This window comes from Sorex araneus, chromosome 3 (genome assembly GCF_027595985.1).
Source record: "Sorex araneus isolate mSorAra2 chromosome 3, mSorAra2.pri, whole genome shotgun sequence".
Lineage (NCBI taxonomy): Eukaryota > Metazoa > Chordata > Mammalia > Eulipotyphla > Soricidae > Sorex > Sorex araneus.
In genome coordinates this window covers 222,859,055-222,875,405 of record NC_073304.1, presented here as the reverse complement: position 1 = coordinate 222,875,405, position 16,351 = coordinate 222,859,055, and the positions used below count along the sequence as shown (strand labels likewise).

Here is a 16,351-nt window from a genome sequence, read left to right as displayed (position 1 = left end):
ACACATACACATACCCCGCCCACAAAAGTGTTTTCACGCTGGGATATTATGAATCAGATTCGCTATCAGCAATTGGGCACATCAAATCACTTTGCTTCTTACACAAAGCTAGTGTTATTTTTAAAATCAACTATTAGAAAGTCTATTACTCCCTTTTCAGAGGTGGGCAGAAGAATCATTTAGGAAACACTTTTCATAAGATGAACATCAAACCTAGTGGGGTGGCGGGAAGAGTCAGACTGGAGGTGCTGTACGGACCATGGTGTCTCGGCACTTCAGCGGTGGTCCAGGGAAGTTCACTTTGTACATGGAAACCAATTGCATTGGTACTATTATAACCACGTTACCCCAATTGCAGTGATTTTATTTAGAGAATAACTAAACCAAGCAATCAAAATTCAGAATACAATACTAATATTTTTTTTTAGGTGAGGAACAGCAAAACTAAAAGTGTTAAATGTGCCTAATGCCTACATCGTGTGATCCCAGTCTGGGACTCTCTGCAAGTCCATGCTTCTTCCTCACTTCCTTTAACTCCCCCTCTAAACTTCACCACCACCAAAAGCATTTTTAATTCTTCATTAAAGTTTGGTTGGAGAGAGTCTAGCAGCTAGGGCACTTGCCCTCCATACAGTAGACCTCGGTTGGATCCCTAGCATTCCAGATGGTCCCCAATTACTGCCAGGAGTGATCCCTGAGCACAGAGACAGAAGTAACCCCTGAACATTTCTGGGTTTGGTCCCACTTCCCCCCAAAAGAAACCCAACTGCACAATGTTATACTTGATCTTCAAGCAGTCAGAAACTTTGTACGGTTCCCTAAAGTAGAGCTGAAAATAGTAGGAAGTAGGTAAAGGCAAAATACACATCTAATAAGAGTTGTTTTCCCCAATTTTGGGAGCTCCAATATTATTTCCGGGGCCAGAGAGATAGTACAGTGGGTAGGGGACTTGCCTTGCACACAGATGACCTGGGTTCCATTGCCGGCATCCTATACAGTTTCCCAAGCATCTAGATTTTCTCAACATTGCACATTGACATATACTCTGGCAAATCCATTAACATATCCTTAGACATCTGCCCAGATTCAACAATATGAGGCTAAGGGCTAATCAGCAAAAGATTTAGTGGGTAGGGGGAGAAAGGGTGCATTCAGATGAGGACCTGATTTCTGGAGGAATTTCTTCTTCGTCTATGATGGTAATAAGAATATTAGCACCCAAAAGAGGTAGAGAGAAAAGTCCTCTCTCTTTATATGGGCAGGACAGGATAAAGGTATGGGAGTATAATAAATCATAGTTGAGGGACTAGAGAGATGGTATAGTGGAGAGGGTGCTTGCCTTTTTTTTTTTTATGCTTTTTTGAGTCACACTTGGCGATGCACAGGGGTTACTCCTGGCTCTGGCAGTGTTCGGGGAACCATATAGAATACTGGGATTCGAACGCAGATTGGCTGCATGCAAGGCAAACAACCTACCTGCTGTGCTATTGCTCCAGACCGAGGGTGCTTATCTTTCATGCAGTCAACCCAAGTTTCCTTCCCAGATTCCCATGTGGTCCCCCAGGCACCACCCAGAATAATTTCTGAGAGCAGCACTGTAGCACTGTCGTCCTTTGTTCATCGATTTGCTCGAGCGGGCACCAGTAATGTCTCCATTGTGAGACTTGTTGCTATTGTTTTAGGCATACCAAATACGCCACAGGGAGCTTGCCAGGCTCTGCCATGTGGGTGGGATACTTTGGTAGCTTGTCAGGCTCTCCGAGAGGAATGGAGGAATCGAACCCGGGTCAGCCAGGTGCAAGGCAAACGCCCTACCTGCTGTTCTTATCGCTCCAGCCTGGTGGCCATAATTACCAAAAAAAGATTTGTTTATTAATTTTTAATTTGCTTTTGGGAGCAACACGCATTAATGCTCAGAGATTACTCCTGGCTCTGCACTCAGGAATTACTTCTGCTGGTGTTCAGGGAACATGTGGGATTCCAGGGATCAAATCTGGGTTGGACACAGGCAAGGTGAATGCTCTACCTTCTGTACTCTCTCTCTAGCCCTGCATTTATCTACTTTCATAAGGTGGTTCTAGATTACTTAAAAAGTATGCTATCAACAATTATGCAAACAAGTATAAGTAATAGACACATGTAAAATTTAATTAAAGTAAAAATTTAACCATTATAAAGATGTTTTCTCTTGGGCTGGAGATAGTAAAGTGGGTAAGGTGATTGCCTTGCATGTAACCAACCCGGATTCAATCCCCAGCATCTCAAATGGCCCCCCAAACACTATCATGAGTGATTTCTGAGTGCAAAACCAGAAGTAACCCCTAGGCATTGCTAGGTAGCCCCCCCAAAAAAAACCTCAATTATTTTTCAAGTGTAGTTTATCTTTTCGATGAATTCTGAGCACCAAGTATAAACTTTATCATATATCTTTTTACATATTTGATTAGTACATATTATGATCAAGATCAGGCTAGTTTTATTAAACTTTTGTCAGACACGTGATAATTGTGAGCCATAAGAAAACTAACTAAAAAATGATTATTTTTGTAGTCCATTAAACTATTCAAAGTTCTTGGGCTTATTCTTATGCTTCTCTAACTCAGGGTTGAATTATCTAATAACTCCATTATTATATCTGTAAAATTTATTAAATAGTTTCTCTGATAAACCTAAAGAAGAGCCAAATATATGTGATTTGTTTGAAATACCAGGAACTAATCTCGTTGCTCTCCCTGTGATACATTATGTAAAGTTTTCAAATGTTAATAGTGATTGATGGTACTATTTTTCAATTAGCTCATAACAGTGATAAGATAAACTCTAACATGGATTTAAGTATTAAATTGGGTTATTAAAAGAGTAAAACTAGGGGCTGGAGAGATGGCACAGCGGGTAGGGCGTTTGCCTTGCACGCGGCCGACCCGGGTTCGAATCCCAGCATCCCATATGGTCCCCCTGAGCACCGCCAGGGGTAATTCCTGAGTGCATGAGCCAGGAATGACCCCTGTGCATTGCCGGGTGTGACCCAAAAAGCAAAAAAAAAAAAAAAAAAAAAAAAAGAGTAAAACTATCAGCATAAAGAATAAATTATTAAAGTAGTTCAATGTTTAACTCTATATAAACCAATAAGCATTGAGAGCAGGTAGACATTAAAATAGGCATTTTTTTACTCAAAAAATGTAGATTTTAAAACAGAATTTGGAACTTGCGCAGTTTTAATCTTCAATTTTATCTATCTAAAACACTCCGCCCTAATCATAGAGGAAGGTCACTTATCTCTAAGATGCATGTTATTTAAGTCATCTGTGCTTCAATCCTGTGTGCTGTGGCTGAATCACAGACCCAAGGTTAGTTAGTTTTTAATGATCTGAAATACCTTCAGATTCACAGAATACAGTTGGAAACAGATTATGTTGAATTCAAAATTCAATTCTAAATTCCTAGAATTCTAAGAGCAGAACCAGGAGCAACCCCTAAGCATGGCTGGGAATGGCCAAAAAATAAAACAGAAGTCATAGTTGATCTGTAAAGAGTCAAACTGAGTAGCAAATATTTATCTTGAATTCTGGGCACTTGATCCTTTGGGACCAGTAGAATAATCATATCATTATTGTTTCTGTGTTTGTTTGTTTGTTTGTTTGTTTGTTTGGGGGCATACTCAGGTGCTCAAAGTTTACTCCTGACTTTGTGTTCAGGGGTCAGGCCTGGTAAGGCTTGAGGGACCCTATAGGGTGCTGGGGACCAGACCCAGGTTGGCTGCATACAAGACAAATATTTATCTGCTCTTCTGTCACTCTGTCCCCCAGTGGAATAATAATAAAGACATGTACTGAACTTCATGCCCTATTTATTCTGAATAAATAGCGATGACCACTTTGTTTCTCCTTTTGTTGTTGTCAATCATAGGTGTCAATTTAGGGTTTCCCTGTGCCTCCCCCCCACCAATACAGCACTTGTTTACTGATTACTCATTTACTTGCCTGAAATTTATGTCTGTAGATGCTCCCAAAATATTCCCCAGTTATCTTTCATGATCAAAAGCAAGCTTTTCCTTTTTGACAGATGAGGAATCCATAAATAATATAGAAGGGGAGTTCATGGAGACTTTACAGGCCCGAAAAAAGAACACTAGCACCGAACTGACCATAGAACCGGACAAGGCCTCATCAGAGAGAGACAGAATGTCCTTTTTCATAAATGAGCAGCTGGACTTCAATGATAACGATATGATGAATAAGCTAAATTACATAATGCCTTTTTTCCAGGAAGGTAACATAAAAAATGTTGAATCAACCTTGTTACCCTTCCTTAAGCTCCTTTTTAAAGATGTAAAAGACAAAGCAAATCCTGGGGTTCATTTGAAGAACAGCACAATTCCGATGTCTCTACAGCTTGAATCCAACAATTCAACATACAATAAGTTGAAAAGTCTCCATTTTCTGAAAAGCTTGATAAATGCAGCAACTCAAGCAAAAGTCCACAAAGCTAGGAAGAGAGAGAAAACTGCCACGCTGGTCCGTTCCATACTTTTCGGGCCCAAATTGAACCGTCAGATCTTTCCGAAGAAATTGAAAACTGTCTGGCCAAAGAGAAAACACTTAGGGAAGGTGGCAGAGAGGGAGAGGAAACCACTGCAGATGAGCAGCGTGCTCAAGGACCCCGGGGGCCTCCAGAAAAAAGAGCTTCCCTTGGCGGGGAGGCCCAGGAAATGGGTGGAAAACCCCTTCAATGAGGAGTCAAACTCCATCCAGGAGCACAAGGCGGTGTTCTCCATGCCCCTGGAAGAATTCTCCATGGGCAGGCCATCTGCTGCCACTTCTAAAGTCCCACCCGAGAACCCCAAAGACCTAAGGGACACTTTCCGCGTTTTAGAAGACGCAGATGCCAGGGTTCGGAACATGAAGTTTCCCAGCCCCGTGCCACACAATAAAATAAATTATAATTTTCAGAAATCTTATTCTCACCTGGGAAGCAGAAGGGCTAAAGCCAGCGCGAATAGAGACACGAAAGAATCAGCACCCGAGAGGCCGGTGCGAGTCGCCAAGCGGCCTCCTTTCGCTGCAGTGAAGAGCCTCATCAAGTCCCCGCCAAGAGAGGAGTCTCTGTCTTGGAGAGATCAGGACAAACCTTTGCTCCAGTCCTTTCAACCTTCACACTCATCTGCAGGAAAGAAGATTGCAGAAAGCACGCATGCTGCAAATGGGGCGAACACCAGAGGCATCACGCTGCAAGAGAAAACGGTCGGTAGCAAAGGCACCTCCCATGAGAAGGACACCCCGATGGTGGACAACCTCACGCCGACTGTCAAGCAGTCCAGCGAGATGCAGTGGGAATATCACAACGTGGCCACGGACATCGTCTCTGTTACACAAAAACCAGACCCAGGAGACAAGCTGGAGATGGAATACATCCAGCAGCTGCGGTCCCTTATCCCCAACAACAACGTGAGGAAGTTCATTGCTCACTTAATGCGGACTCTCAAAATGGACTGCTCTAAGCCCCAGGTGCAGGTGGCGTGTGCCAAGATCCTCTCTGAAACCGGCCTCCTGATGAAGCGTCTCAGTGAGCAGGAGGAAGGAAAGGTTCCCAAGCCAGAATGGGATACGGACCAGTGGAAGACTGAGAACTACATTAGTGAGAATACCGAAGGCCAGAGTGAACAGAAACAGCCAGACGAAAGTGAGGTGAGGACAGACTTTTTTTTTTTTCATAGAGTCTCACAAGTGAAATAAGTCAGAAGAAGGACAAACGTAGAATGATTGCACTCATTTATGGGATGTAAAAAAAAATTAAAACTTAGTATGAGATTAACACCCAAGAACAGTTAGAAACAACAACCAGGATGAATGGTCCACAGTTGAAAGCCTGGCTCAAGGGCTGGGAGAGAGGCAGCTGGGATAGAGAAGGGATCACGATAACAAGGATAGTTGGAAGGGATCGTCTGGATGGGAGACGTGTGCTGAAAGTGGGTAAAGGATCAAACATGATGACCTCTCAGTATCTGCATTGCAAACTATAATGTCCAACAGGGGGGTGTAGAGTGAGAGGAGAGAGGAGACAGCAAGAGAGAAGGGAGAGGGAAGAAGCAGGAAAAGAGAGAGGCGGAAAGAAAAGGTGAAAGAGAGGGACAGAGAGGAGAGAGAGAAAGAGAGAGAGAGAGAGAGAGAGAGAGAGAGGTGGGTTGAGGGTGGGGGGAGGTGGCAGGAGGGATACGGGGATGTTGTTGGGGGGTAATGTACACTGGTGGAGGGACGGGTGTTGGAGCACTGTATGGCTGAAACTGGATCACAATCAGGAAAGCTCTGTAACTGTATCTCACAGAGACCAGGCTCAGGGGCTTCTGGGGCTCTCAGGCCATGCCATGAAAGAACACGAGCAGGAAGACCAGGGTCTCTTGGCTCTCCCTCTTTTACTTGCTCGCTCTCTTTTTTGTGGCCACACAATTTTGACTACAATAATGATGGTCCCTGTGCTCATTTATAGAAAGGTAGCACTGTTCCTAGGAGAGGTGTGAGAGGACCTAACACACCAGATAAATAAATTGTAGAAGGAAAGGCTACAGACAAGATGGTGTAACGTATCTGGTGTGCTCTGTAAGAACATATTGGGGCCAAGGAGAAAGTTCAACACGAGTGCCCCTGAGCACTGAGCCAACAGGAGCTCTGAGGACCCTGGGGATAGGCTGAAAACAAAAACAAAACAACCCTAAAACATACAAAACAAAAACCTATAGTCCACTCATATGAGAGAATGGGGTTTTAGACTGTATAAGAATAGTTAGTCATTCTTTAGAATAGGTTTAAGAATCCTTCCCATCTTTTTGTCTAATTGTTCTTGGGTGCTGGAGCAATAGGATAGTGGGTAAGGCTCTTGCCTTGCATGCCGCCAACCCAATTTTTTTTTTTTTTTTTTGCTTTTTGGACTGGAGCAATAGCACAGCGGGTAGGGTAGAGGGTTTGCCTTGCACGCAGCCGATCCCTCCATTCCTCTCAGAGAGCCCAGCAAGCTACTAGAGTATCCCGCCCACACAACAAAGCCTGGCAAGCTACCCATGGTGTATTTGATATGCCAAAAACAGTAACAAGTCTCACAATGGAGACATTACTGGTGCCCACCCAAGCAAATCAATGAGTAACGGGATGACAGTGATACAGTGATACAGTGCTTTTTGAGTCACACCCGGCAATGCACAGGGGTTACTAATGGTTCATGCACTCAGAAATTACTCCTGGTGGTTCTCAGGAGACCATATGGGATGCTGGGAATCGAACCTGGGTCTGCCACGTGCAAGGCAAATGCCCCACCCACTGTGCTAACGCTCCAGCCCCCTCGCCAACCCAAATTCGATCCCCAGCATCCCTTTTGTTCCCCCAGGAGTGATTTCTGAGTGCAGAGCCAGGAGTAACCCCTGATCATCGCTGGGTGTGGACCCCCAAAAATAATGCATAAAAAAAATTGTTCTTTTTCTTTCAGCTCACAAAAGAAGTTCCAGGATATGGCTATCATGATGGCTATCATGAGGCCAAAGCAATCGTGGTAATATTTGTGATTGTAGTCGTGATGATATTGATTATAATTATCGGTCTCATTGAGGTAAGAACAGTTTATTCAGACTTCCAAGATGTTTTTTTTTTCTTTTTGGGTCACACCCAGCAATGCACAGGGGTTACTCCTGGGTCTGCACTCAGGAATTACTCCTGGCGGTTCTCAGGGGACCATATGGGATGCTGGGAATCGAACCTGGGTTGGCCGAGTTTAAGGTAAACGCCCTACCCGCTGTGCTATCGCTCCAGCCCCAAGACTTCCAAGACTCAATCTGTCTTTACAATCGATTCAAGGGCTACAAATGGAAAATAAATGCCCCTTTTCCTCCTACTGAGGCTTGATTTTCCTCTTCAGTCTTGAGGTGTGCTTGCTTCTCATATTGCAAAGATGATCCCAGGGCTTATCAAAGGAACCTGACTCCCTGGAGGTCCCTGTGGATGTGAAACCAAAATTACAAGCTCTTAGATAATTTTGAAAAGTTAAGATAAGAAAGCTGGAGCTGAAACAAAAAGCAGTCTTCCTGTGTGCAATCTGGGGACTACACCCTGCGATGTTCAGGGCCTACCCCCAGCTCAGTGCGGAGGGGGGAGGGGGTGTCACTTCTGGTGGTGCTCAGGGGACCTTGCAGAGCTAGGGATCCAGCCTGGCCCTTCTGCATGCAAAGCATGCACTCTGACCATTCAGCGCTCTCTCTGGTCTCAACATAGACTTTTTTTCTTTTTAATTCAAAAGAGATGCTGGGGATCAAACCCGGGTCAGCCGCATGCCAGGCAAACACACTATCCCCTGTACTATTGTTCTGGCCCCATGTTTTTTATGTATAGTTCCCTCACCTCTGCATCACAAAAACATCCAAAACCTTGACCAATGCCCTTATGTCATGGCCTCAAAAGATTTGGGGGCTTGAGATAGTACAATGGATAGGGCATTTGCCTTGCATGTGGCTGACCAGAGTTGGAACCCTGGCACTCGGTATGATTTCCCAAACCTGCCAGGAGTAATGCCTGAGCACAAAGCCAAGAGTAAGACCTGAATCGCCCCGGTTCCTCAAGCCCCATATTGGGTTTATTTAGACTGTAACAGAGATAGTTCGGGTGATAAGGCACTTGCTTTGCATGCTGCAGCCAACCTCAAGTCAATCCCCAGCACCACGTATGGTCCCCAGGCACAACGAGGAGTTGCTCCTGAGCACTGAGCCAGGTACTTGAAACTGGAAATATTAAAGAATGCCTTCCAAGGCTCTCAAACTTTTGGCAATCATCAGAATGACCCAAAGAACTTGCTGAAACACAAACTATTGGGATCTAACTGAATTTCAATACTTTGTTCAATACATTAAGTTTGAGGTGAGCAGGGTATTTCGCACTTTTCAAAAGTCCCCAGGAGATGGTGATGTGCTAGCACAGGAATCACAGACTAAGAACCAATCTGAAGTTAACGATTCTCCCTGTCCTAAGCAGTGCTCGGGGCGGTGTTGGGGCACTCCCAGCAATGCTTCTCTAAGCATGTTCGGGACGGAGGATATAGAACTGTTGGTGGGTGCCGTGTCGATTGCACTGGGGCACCATGGATGGAGCGGGTGTTCTCTCTCTGCCTACTCTGAATGAACCCCCTGCGGTCACAGACTTTTAGAAGAAAAGCACAGGTACACGGTACCAGAGACTGAAGCCTCCAGGCCACAGGGGGCGGGGACTGGCTGGTCCTTCCTGACTCCCACCCTTCGGGGTCCTGGCTCTCAGGCCCACAAACTGCCTCCGGGAGCCACTTAAGAACACTAATGGCCTTGGGGGCTGGAGTGATAGCACAGCGGGTAGGGCGTTTGCCTTGCACATGGCTGACCCAGGTTCAATTCCCAGCATCCCATATGGTCCCCGGAGCACCACCAGAAGTTATTTCTGAGTGCATGAGCCAGGAGTATCCCCTGTGCATCACCGGGTGTGACCCAAAAAGCAAAAAAAAAAAAAAAAACAAAACACTAATGGCCTTGATCCAGAGACTCACAAATGAATCTTGGAATGGATTCGCTCACTGCAGAGGTGTCTCCGGACCCCAATCATTTCCAAATTTAGAATTCCAGGAGCACACAGCTGCTTTCGCAGCCATGCGACATGTCATGATATTCATAAAAAGCAATAGAAAATAAACTATCTAGCATCTGCCTGTGGCAGGTAGGCTTAAGTAGTGGTGGGAAAATTTGAAATAAGGATGGTGGGAAGATGTAATGGTGGTGGGATTGGTGTTGAAATACTGAATGTAATCAATTCATGTGAACAACCTTATGAAAGTACAATTAGAAAAAAAAAACTGTTGGGGGCCTACAGTGCTAAGGATCACACCTGGTGGGGGTGCTCAGGGACCACATGTGGGGAAGACCCAACACAGGCACCTCTAACTGCTGAGCTATCTACCTGGCCCCAGTTAATGGTTTTTATTTATTTTATTTACTCTTTTGCTTTTTATATGGTTCCCTGAGCACCACCAGGAGTGATTCCTGAGTACAGAGCCAGGAGTAACCCCTGAACATCACCGGGTGTGACCCAAAAAGGAAAAAAAAATCATTAAAGTCAGCACTCTGTGGAGCTGGAGTGATAGCACAGCGGGTAGGGCGTTTGCCTTGCACGCAGCCAACCCGGGTTCGAATCCCAGCATCTCATATGGTCCCCTGAGCACCGCCAGGAGTAATTCCTGAGTGCATAAGCCAGGAGTGACCCCTGTGCATCGCCAGGTGTGACCCAAAAAGAAAAAAAAAAAAACACACATAAAGTCAGCACTCCGTAAGCATGTGGCTCAAACTATGTCACTGTCACTGTCATGTCACTGTCATCCCGTTGCTCATCGATTTGTTCGAGTGGGCACCAGTAATGTCTCTTGATTGTGAGACTTATTTGTTACTGTTTTTGGCAAATCCAATACGCCACGGGTAGCTTACCAGGCTCTGCTATGCGGGCGCGATACTCGGTAGCTTGCCGGGAGGAGGCGAGAGGGGCGGAGGAATCGAACACGGGTCGGCTGCGTGAAAGGCGAACGCCCTACCGCTGTGCTATTGCTCCAGCCCAAACTATAATAAGTAAATTAAAAAGCAAAGCATGAGTTTGCAAAGGAAGTGGGGTGGATAAAGGGACAGCCTCAGGTCTTGATTAGTGTAGGAATGTTGACACTGGAGGGGGCTTTGGAGTTAACATTGATATTGCCTTAAACTCTGTTATTAATGGTTTTACAAATCACAATGTCTAAATTTTTTTTCACCAGTAATTTTTGAATTGGCTCTAATTACCTGAGAACTATGTTAAGTCATTATTTTTACTGTTTTAAAAGGTACATTGCTATGGTCTTTAAGGGAGAATTAAGGAAATTGAAGGCAGTTTTTTATTGACTATGAATGAGGGAAAAGTACAAAAATAAACATGTGTAGCACTATGACAAGCATACATATTTTCTTTCAGTGTTAGATGTATTTGTTTGATAAATACAAGGTCAGCAGATTTTTCAACTAAAAACTTGGATTTGCTTAGACTGTACACCAAAGAACAAAAGAGTACCTTTATAGCATGAAAGGTATCATGTCTTCTCATCAGTGTAGCTGACTCTTTTAATGATCTTCTTCCTAGTTATAATTACTAATAGCTAAAACATGGAGTATTAATCTCTTCGTTTGTTTTCAGGAAGCAGTTACTATACTTATGTCATTTCCCCTTTGCCTTGAAAAAACAGTTTAGTTCTGATTAGAATATAGTTTATTTTTCAGAACCAGAGTAATAGCACAGTGGGTAGGGTGTTTGCTTTGCACACAGCCGACCTGGGTTTGATTCCTCTGTCCCTTTTGGAGAGCCCAACAAGCTACCAACAGTATCCTGCCTGTACGGCAGAGCCTGGCAAGCTACCCGTGGTGTATTCAATATACCAAAAACAGTAACAACGAGTCTCACAAAGGAGACATTACTGGTGCCCACTCAAGCAAATCAATGAACAACGGGATGACGGTGCTACAGTGCAATTCAAAAGAATGTCAGTGGTTTGATGTACTCACCACTCACTGACATTCTTCTACTCATTGATTACTTTCCTTGTTGACTGGAAGGATCAAAAATGTAGAGTCTCCACCCTCCTGGGACTGAAAGATAAAGGTGTTATCTTGCTGATCCAGTGCAGTAAGCTCTCTTTACTTTTTTTTTTAATTTATTTTATTGAATCACCATGTGGAAAGTTAAAAAGTTCTCAGGCTTATGTCTCAGTTATACAATGCTCAAACACCCGTCCTTTCACCAGTGCACATATTCCACAACCCCCCCCAAAAAAAAAACCCGGTATACCTCCCAACCCCCCACTCCCCAACTCCCCACCCCCCCTAGGTAAAGAGAAAAGGAAGTGAAATTTATCTCTTTAGGTTAAAGCGCCATCTCAGTAGATGAAGTTAAAACATTGCAGCTAAGACTGGGGAGATAGCTCCCTCCGAGGGCTAGTTTCATGCTTTGCGTGAGGAAGACCTGGGTTCGATCCTCGGCAGTACACGCCCTCACCCCTAGAGCCACCAGGGCCACCAAGAGCTACTCCTAAACAGCAAATAAAATTGTTCCTGCATATTGCTGGGTGGCTCCCAAACCAAACATACCCGCACTGCAGCCTGAGCCCGCGCTGGGCTACTCTGATCATGGCAGGCGAGCGGTAGTTACTCCAGGAGCTCGCCCACATCTGTCTTCTGTTCAAGTACACACCACTGACTTTTCCCAGCAGGCACATTAAAAAAGTGATTTGAGGGCCAAGGAGATGACTCAAAAGACTAAAACTTCAACTCACCTTCCAAGTGGGAAGCCCAGGTGCTAGCCATAGCGCTACCTGGTCCCTGAGCACCACCCCAGAAGTAGCCCTCCCGCAAGCACCAACTGCCAGGGAGAGCCTCAAAAAATAAACAACAGCAAAATGTGATTGAAGGGGTTCGGGATCTAGGTTAGCGGTGTTGCACTTGTCTTGCGTGTGTGAGGCCCTGGGTTCGATCCCTGGCACCACCACAACAACCAACAAAGAATTAGAATAAATTAGAAGTGGCGGTGCTGAGGAAGAGCTCTCTGAGCCTTTGATATGTGTAAGCTGCTCATTTGTGACATCACCAGCAAGCAGCACTGATTTATGCCAACCACAGTACAAGGCGTTTCCTATATGTTGTCTGGTTTGATCCTCGCAGTCCTCTAAGGGCAGCATTAGCATCCCTCCATTCTTGCTGTTCTTGTCATGCTGGGTACCAAACCCCCGTCTCCTGCATGCAAGGCAGGCATTCTCCCACTGAGCTACCTCCCCAGCCCCACCATCCCACTTTCAAACATGAGGGTCACATGCAAAGCAGCCCGTGCTCCTTATTCCACTGTTCCATTTTATCTCCTTAAGGACAAAAACACGGAAATGTTTAAAGTATTGAAAGTTCAGTCGAAGTTGCTCTAACAGTTGACATATCGATTTACTTATTTATTGGGGGCCACAGCCATCTGTGCTCAGGGCTTATTCCTGGCTCTGCTCTCAGGGATCACTCCCAATGGGGGCTGAGGGAACCATCTGGGGTCCTGGGATTGAATCTGGGTCAGTCACGTTCAAGGCAAGTGCCCCACCCACAGTGTGATATCTATAGCCCCAGGAATCAACATATCTCCTAGAACCTTTATTGGTTTTGGTTTGTTTGGGGAGGAATCATTGCAAATGCAGCCAAGTTTTGTCTCCCGTAAGACTCGACTCTGCGCGCTGCATTGATGACGACTCCTCACGGGGGATAATAGCGGCGATGGGAAAGGCATCAGACTGGTTCTTGGCATTGTTTAGAACACAGTCACTGTTAAAAGGATGTTTCTGTGTTTGGGGCTTGGCAGATACTTTTAGTTTCCTACTTCATAGTTTTTTATCCGGATTAATGTGCTGAATTTCTCTAAAACAGTCACTAAGCTGTATTCCTAACTGTGCCCCTTAAGTCATGCCCAGGGACCATTGAACAGGAGAGAACTCCTGCTCTTAAAAAGTGATGTCAGTGGGTAGGTACAGCAAAAAGCAATGGAATTAATAAGGCTGTATAGAGATTGGTCACCGCGATAATCATGATTTTTTTTTTCAAAACAGATATATGGTCAGAGACGAAGAAAATCTAAAAATGGAAGATCCAGGTAAATATTAGTCTGACAACCTTTCATTTATACTGGAGTGTCCTCCCCCCGGTGCTTGGGGACCCTGGAGCCCTTCCGTGTGCTACTTGGCCCTGTGACCTGGGCCTGAGTTCAGTGTTAGTGTCTTAGGGCCCCACAAGGCCAGGCTGCTCAGTCCCCCATGTGGGGTGGCTCTGCTCTCAGGGATCACAGCCCACCTGTGCTCAGGGAGGCCATACGGTGCCATCGGCCAAAGTTGGAGCCTCATGCCCAAAAGGCCCTTTTAACTATCTTTCCAGTAGCTCGGGGCTACTCCAGCCTCAGTGTTCAGTGTGGTGCCAGGAATTGAACCCAGGGCCTCACACATGCAAGCCAAGTACTTTACCATTGAGCCATATCCCCCAACCTCTATCTCTAGCTCTTATAAAAAGGAACCGAGGGAAAATGGAAACTAGGCAAGGCCCTTGGGGGTGCACTGCTGGTGAGTGGGAAAGAGCATGGTCCCTGTCCCTTGGGACCTCTCCATTGATGACCAGAGTCCTTGAGCTGGGAGCTCCGTTTCTTGCCTATACTCAGCGCCCACTTTCTCTGTACACACGCACTGCCTGTAAAGCACGAGACTGCTCTCTCCTCTGTTCACACTCAAAACCCATCGCCGTGCCTCAGTGTGGTTCCTGCCTTTGATGCTGATACCTGTGGCTTCTTTGCTCACCGGCGATTGTCTGCAGGATGAAAGCTAGTGTGCTAAAGAACTTGGCTAACTGCACACAGGCATTAACTCTAGTTCAGCACCTGGGATAAAGCAGCTAGGACGATAGAATCATCTCCCCCAACCCAACTTCCGGTAAAGGGTGCTTGAGAGACTAAATTCAGAGGCGACCAGTGGAAAGGCTTCTGGACTGACTCTAGTGCTTTCTCTCAGTGTGGTGGGCAGTTTGTTCTTTGCACACAGCATTTGCTGGGGCCACGGTGGTGAGCAGAACTAAATATCCTGCCTGTTTTCCAAGCCAGGCTACATATCAAGGTCTCTCAAGAGACAATGGGGTCCCTTTGGATGGACCCAACAAATGTCTAAAAACCGCCACAGGTATGCATGGAATCTTTCTCAAGGTGTCAGGTCATAGTGGTTGAACTCATCATGGCTCCAGACCAAGGTACCCATGTAATTGTCCCAACAAGACCAGAGACCTCCATCCTAGGAAGCATGGGAAATGGGTGAATGACAAATGATGTGTGTCCGTGTTTTTCTCCAAGGCCCTCTGGCAGTTCAAACAGCCGAAGTACAGTGGAACACGAGAGGCAGGTAAGCATGGGGAGGAGGGGGCACTGAGGCAGGACAGGAGTAGACCGGGGTGCAGAATCATGAGCTCCCCTTGCCTTTTCCAGGGGGGCTTCATCTGGCGAAGGTGGCCTCTGTGCGTGAGAGACAGATATCGGCCACTCAGTGTCACACATAAGAAAAGCAAAAAACTGCATGACAAGGATTCCTCCGATGAGGACATAATTTTCAGCCAATATCCAGGGTAAACCATGGGGACAGTTCCAATACCTGCCTGAAGTCAGGAAGTGATGCAGAGGGGGCAGGTCCCTTGTGAGAGCCGACTGTATTCTTCTTGTTCCAGGGAGCTCAAGGAGGTCGTAGTAGCAAAAACAGAATTGACTCCTGAGGAGAAAGCAGCCAAGACCAAGGCAGCCAAGAAGACCCAGGGAGCACAGGCACCTCAGCGCCCCCTACTTGGCACCCCGACACCACAGACTCCCCAGTCAAGTCTGTCCATCAAGGCTCCACAGGCCCCCCATGCACTCGAGTCCTTCAGATCCCAGGAGATCTCATCACAGGAGATCTCAACTCAGATTGAGGAAGTACAGGACTCCTCAAAGGGAGCCACCGTGTCCGAATGAACGGCTCCCGCCTCAGACCACCTGGAAATTTGTCTTTCATAGTGAAACATTCCATGCTCTTATAATAAAATCACGATGAGCCACATCCAAGTACTATACTAATAAGTTCTTTACATGCTTAGAATGTGAAGGCTCATAACAACCCTATGACTTTATTACAAAACAGAGGCTTGGTTAGGGTACATAATGTCCCAAATTTCTTACTACTTACAATGCCTAGATCTAAATCCTTGAAATGACTGTCTATACTCATGATCAGTATGCATCCTTTCTATTGTCCTTTGCTAGATCTCCAGTCAATTCTCCTAAAACATTTTTTTAAGTCATCTTACCAATCATCTTTTTTTTTAATCATTTTTTAAAAAATCATCTTACCTCTGCCTGCTTCCCCCAATCTCATTGACCCATGAGTCACACCCATAAGCCACCTCCTGTAGGCACCAGATAATCATCTCATAGGCCACTGTTCAGAATTCACACTGCTTCTCCCGGAAGGGAGAATAAAATGAGGCCCCCATAGCCATGCCACCGGACTCCACACCAGGCTGTTTACATTCAGGGGCGCACAAAAGGGGGACAGGTGAGAGCCCTCCCCACCCCAAGGAACTCAGCCCCAGCAGCCGACCTCCACTACCCAACCGCCGCCATGCTCTGAGCCGCTTTTCACATGCTTGGGCCGAGCCTTACACATGAGTGGACATATTCCTGGATCACGCAGCAACTTGATGGCCGCGTGACACATCATCATAGAGGGAAATTTATGTAAATGCCTCTTGGAGAGCCCA

General features: G+C 45.7%; 1 protein-coding gene across 1 annotated transcript in view; it reads left to right on the top strand.

The window, feature by feature from the left end:
• The window catches only part of LOC129403423 (leucine-rich repeat-containing protein 37A3-like), a 55,932-nt gene extending 39,814 nt beyond the window's left edge, over nucleotides 1-16,118 (top strand). The window contains exons 10-15 of the mRNA XM_055131552.1: nucleotides 4,063-5,684; nucleotides 7,474-7,593; nucleotides 13,642-13,685; nucleotides 14,919-14,967; nucleotides 15,051-15,187; nucleotides 15,287-16,118. Coding sequence (XP_054987527.1) covers nucleotides 4,063-5,684; nucleotides 7,474-7,593; nucleotides 13,642-13,685; nucleotides 14,919-14,967; nucleotides 15,051-15,187; nucleotides 15,287-15,566 — 2,252 coding nt within the window. The 3' untranslated portion in view covers nucleotides 15,567-16,118. The remainder of the gene's footprint in view (nucleotides 1-4,062; nucleotides 5,685-7,473; nucleotides 7,594-13,641; nucleotides 13,686-14,918; nucleotides 14,968-15,050; nucleotides 15,188-15,286) is intronic.
• The last annotated feature ends 233 nt before the right edge of the window (nucleotides 16,119-16,351 follow it).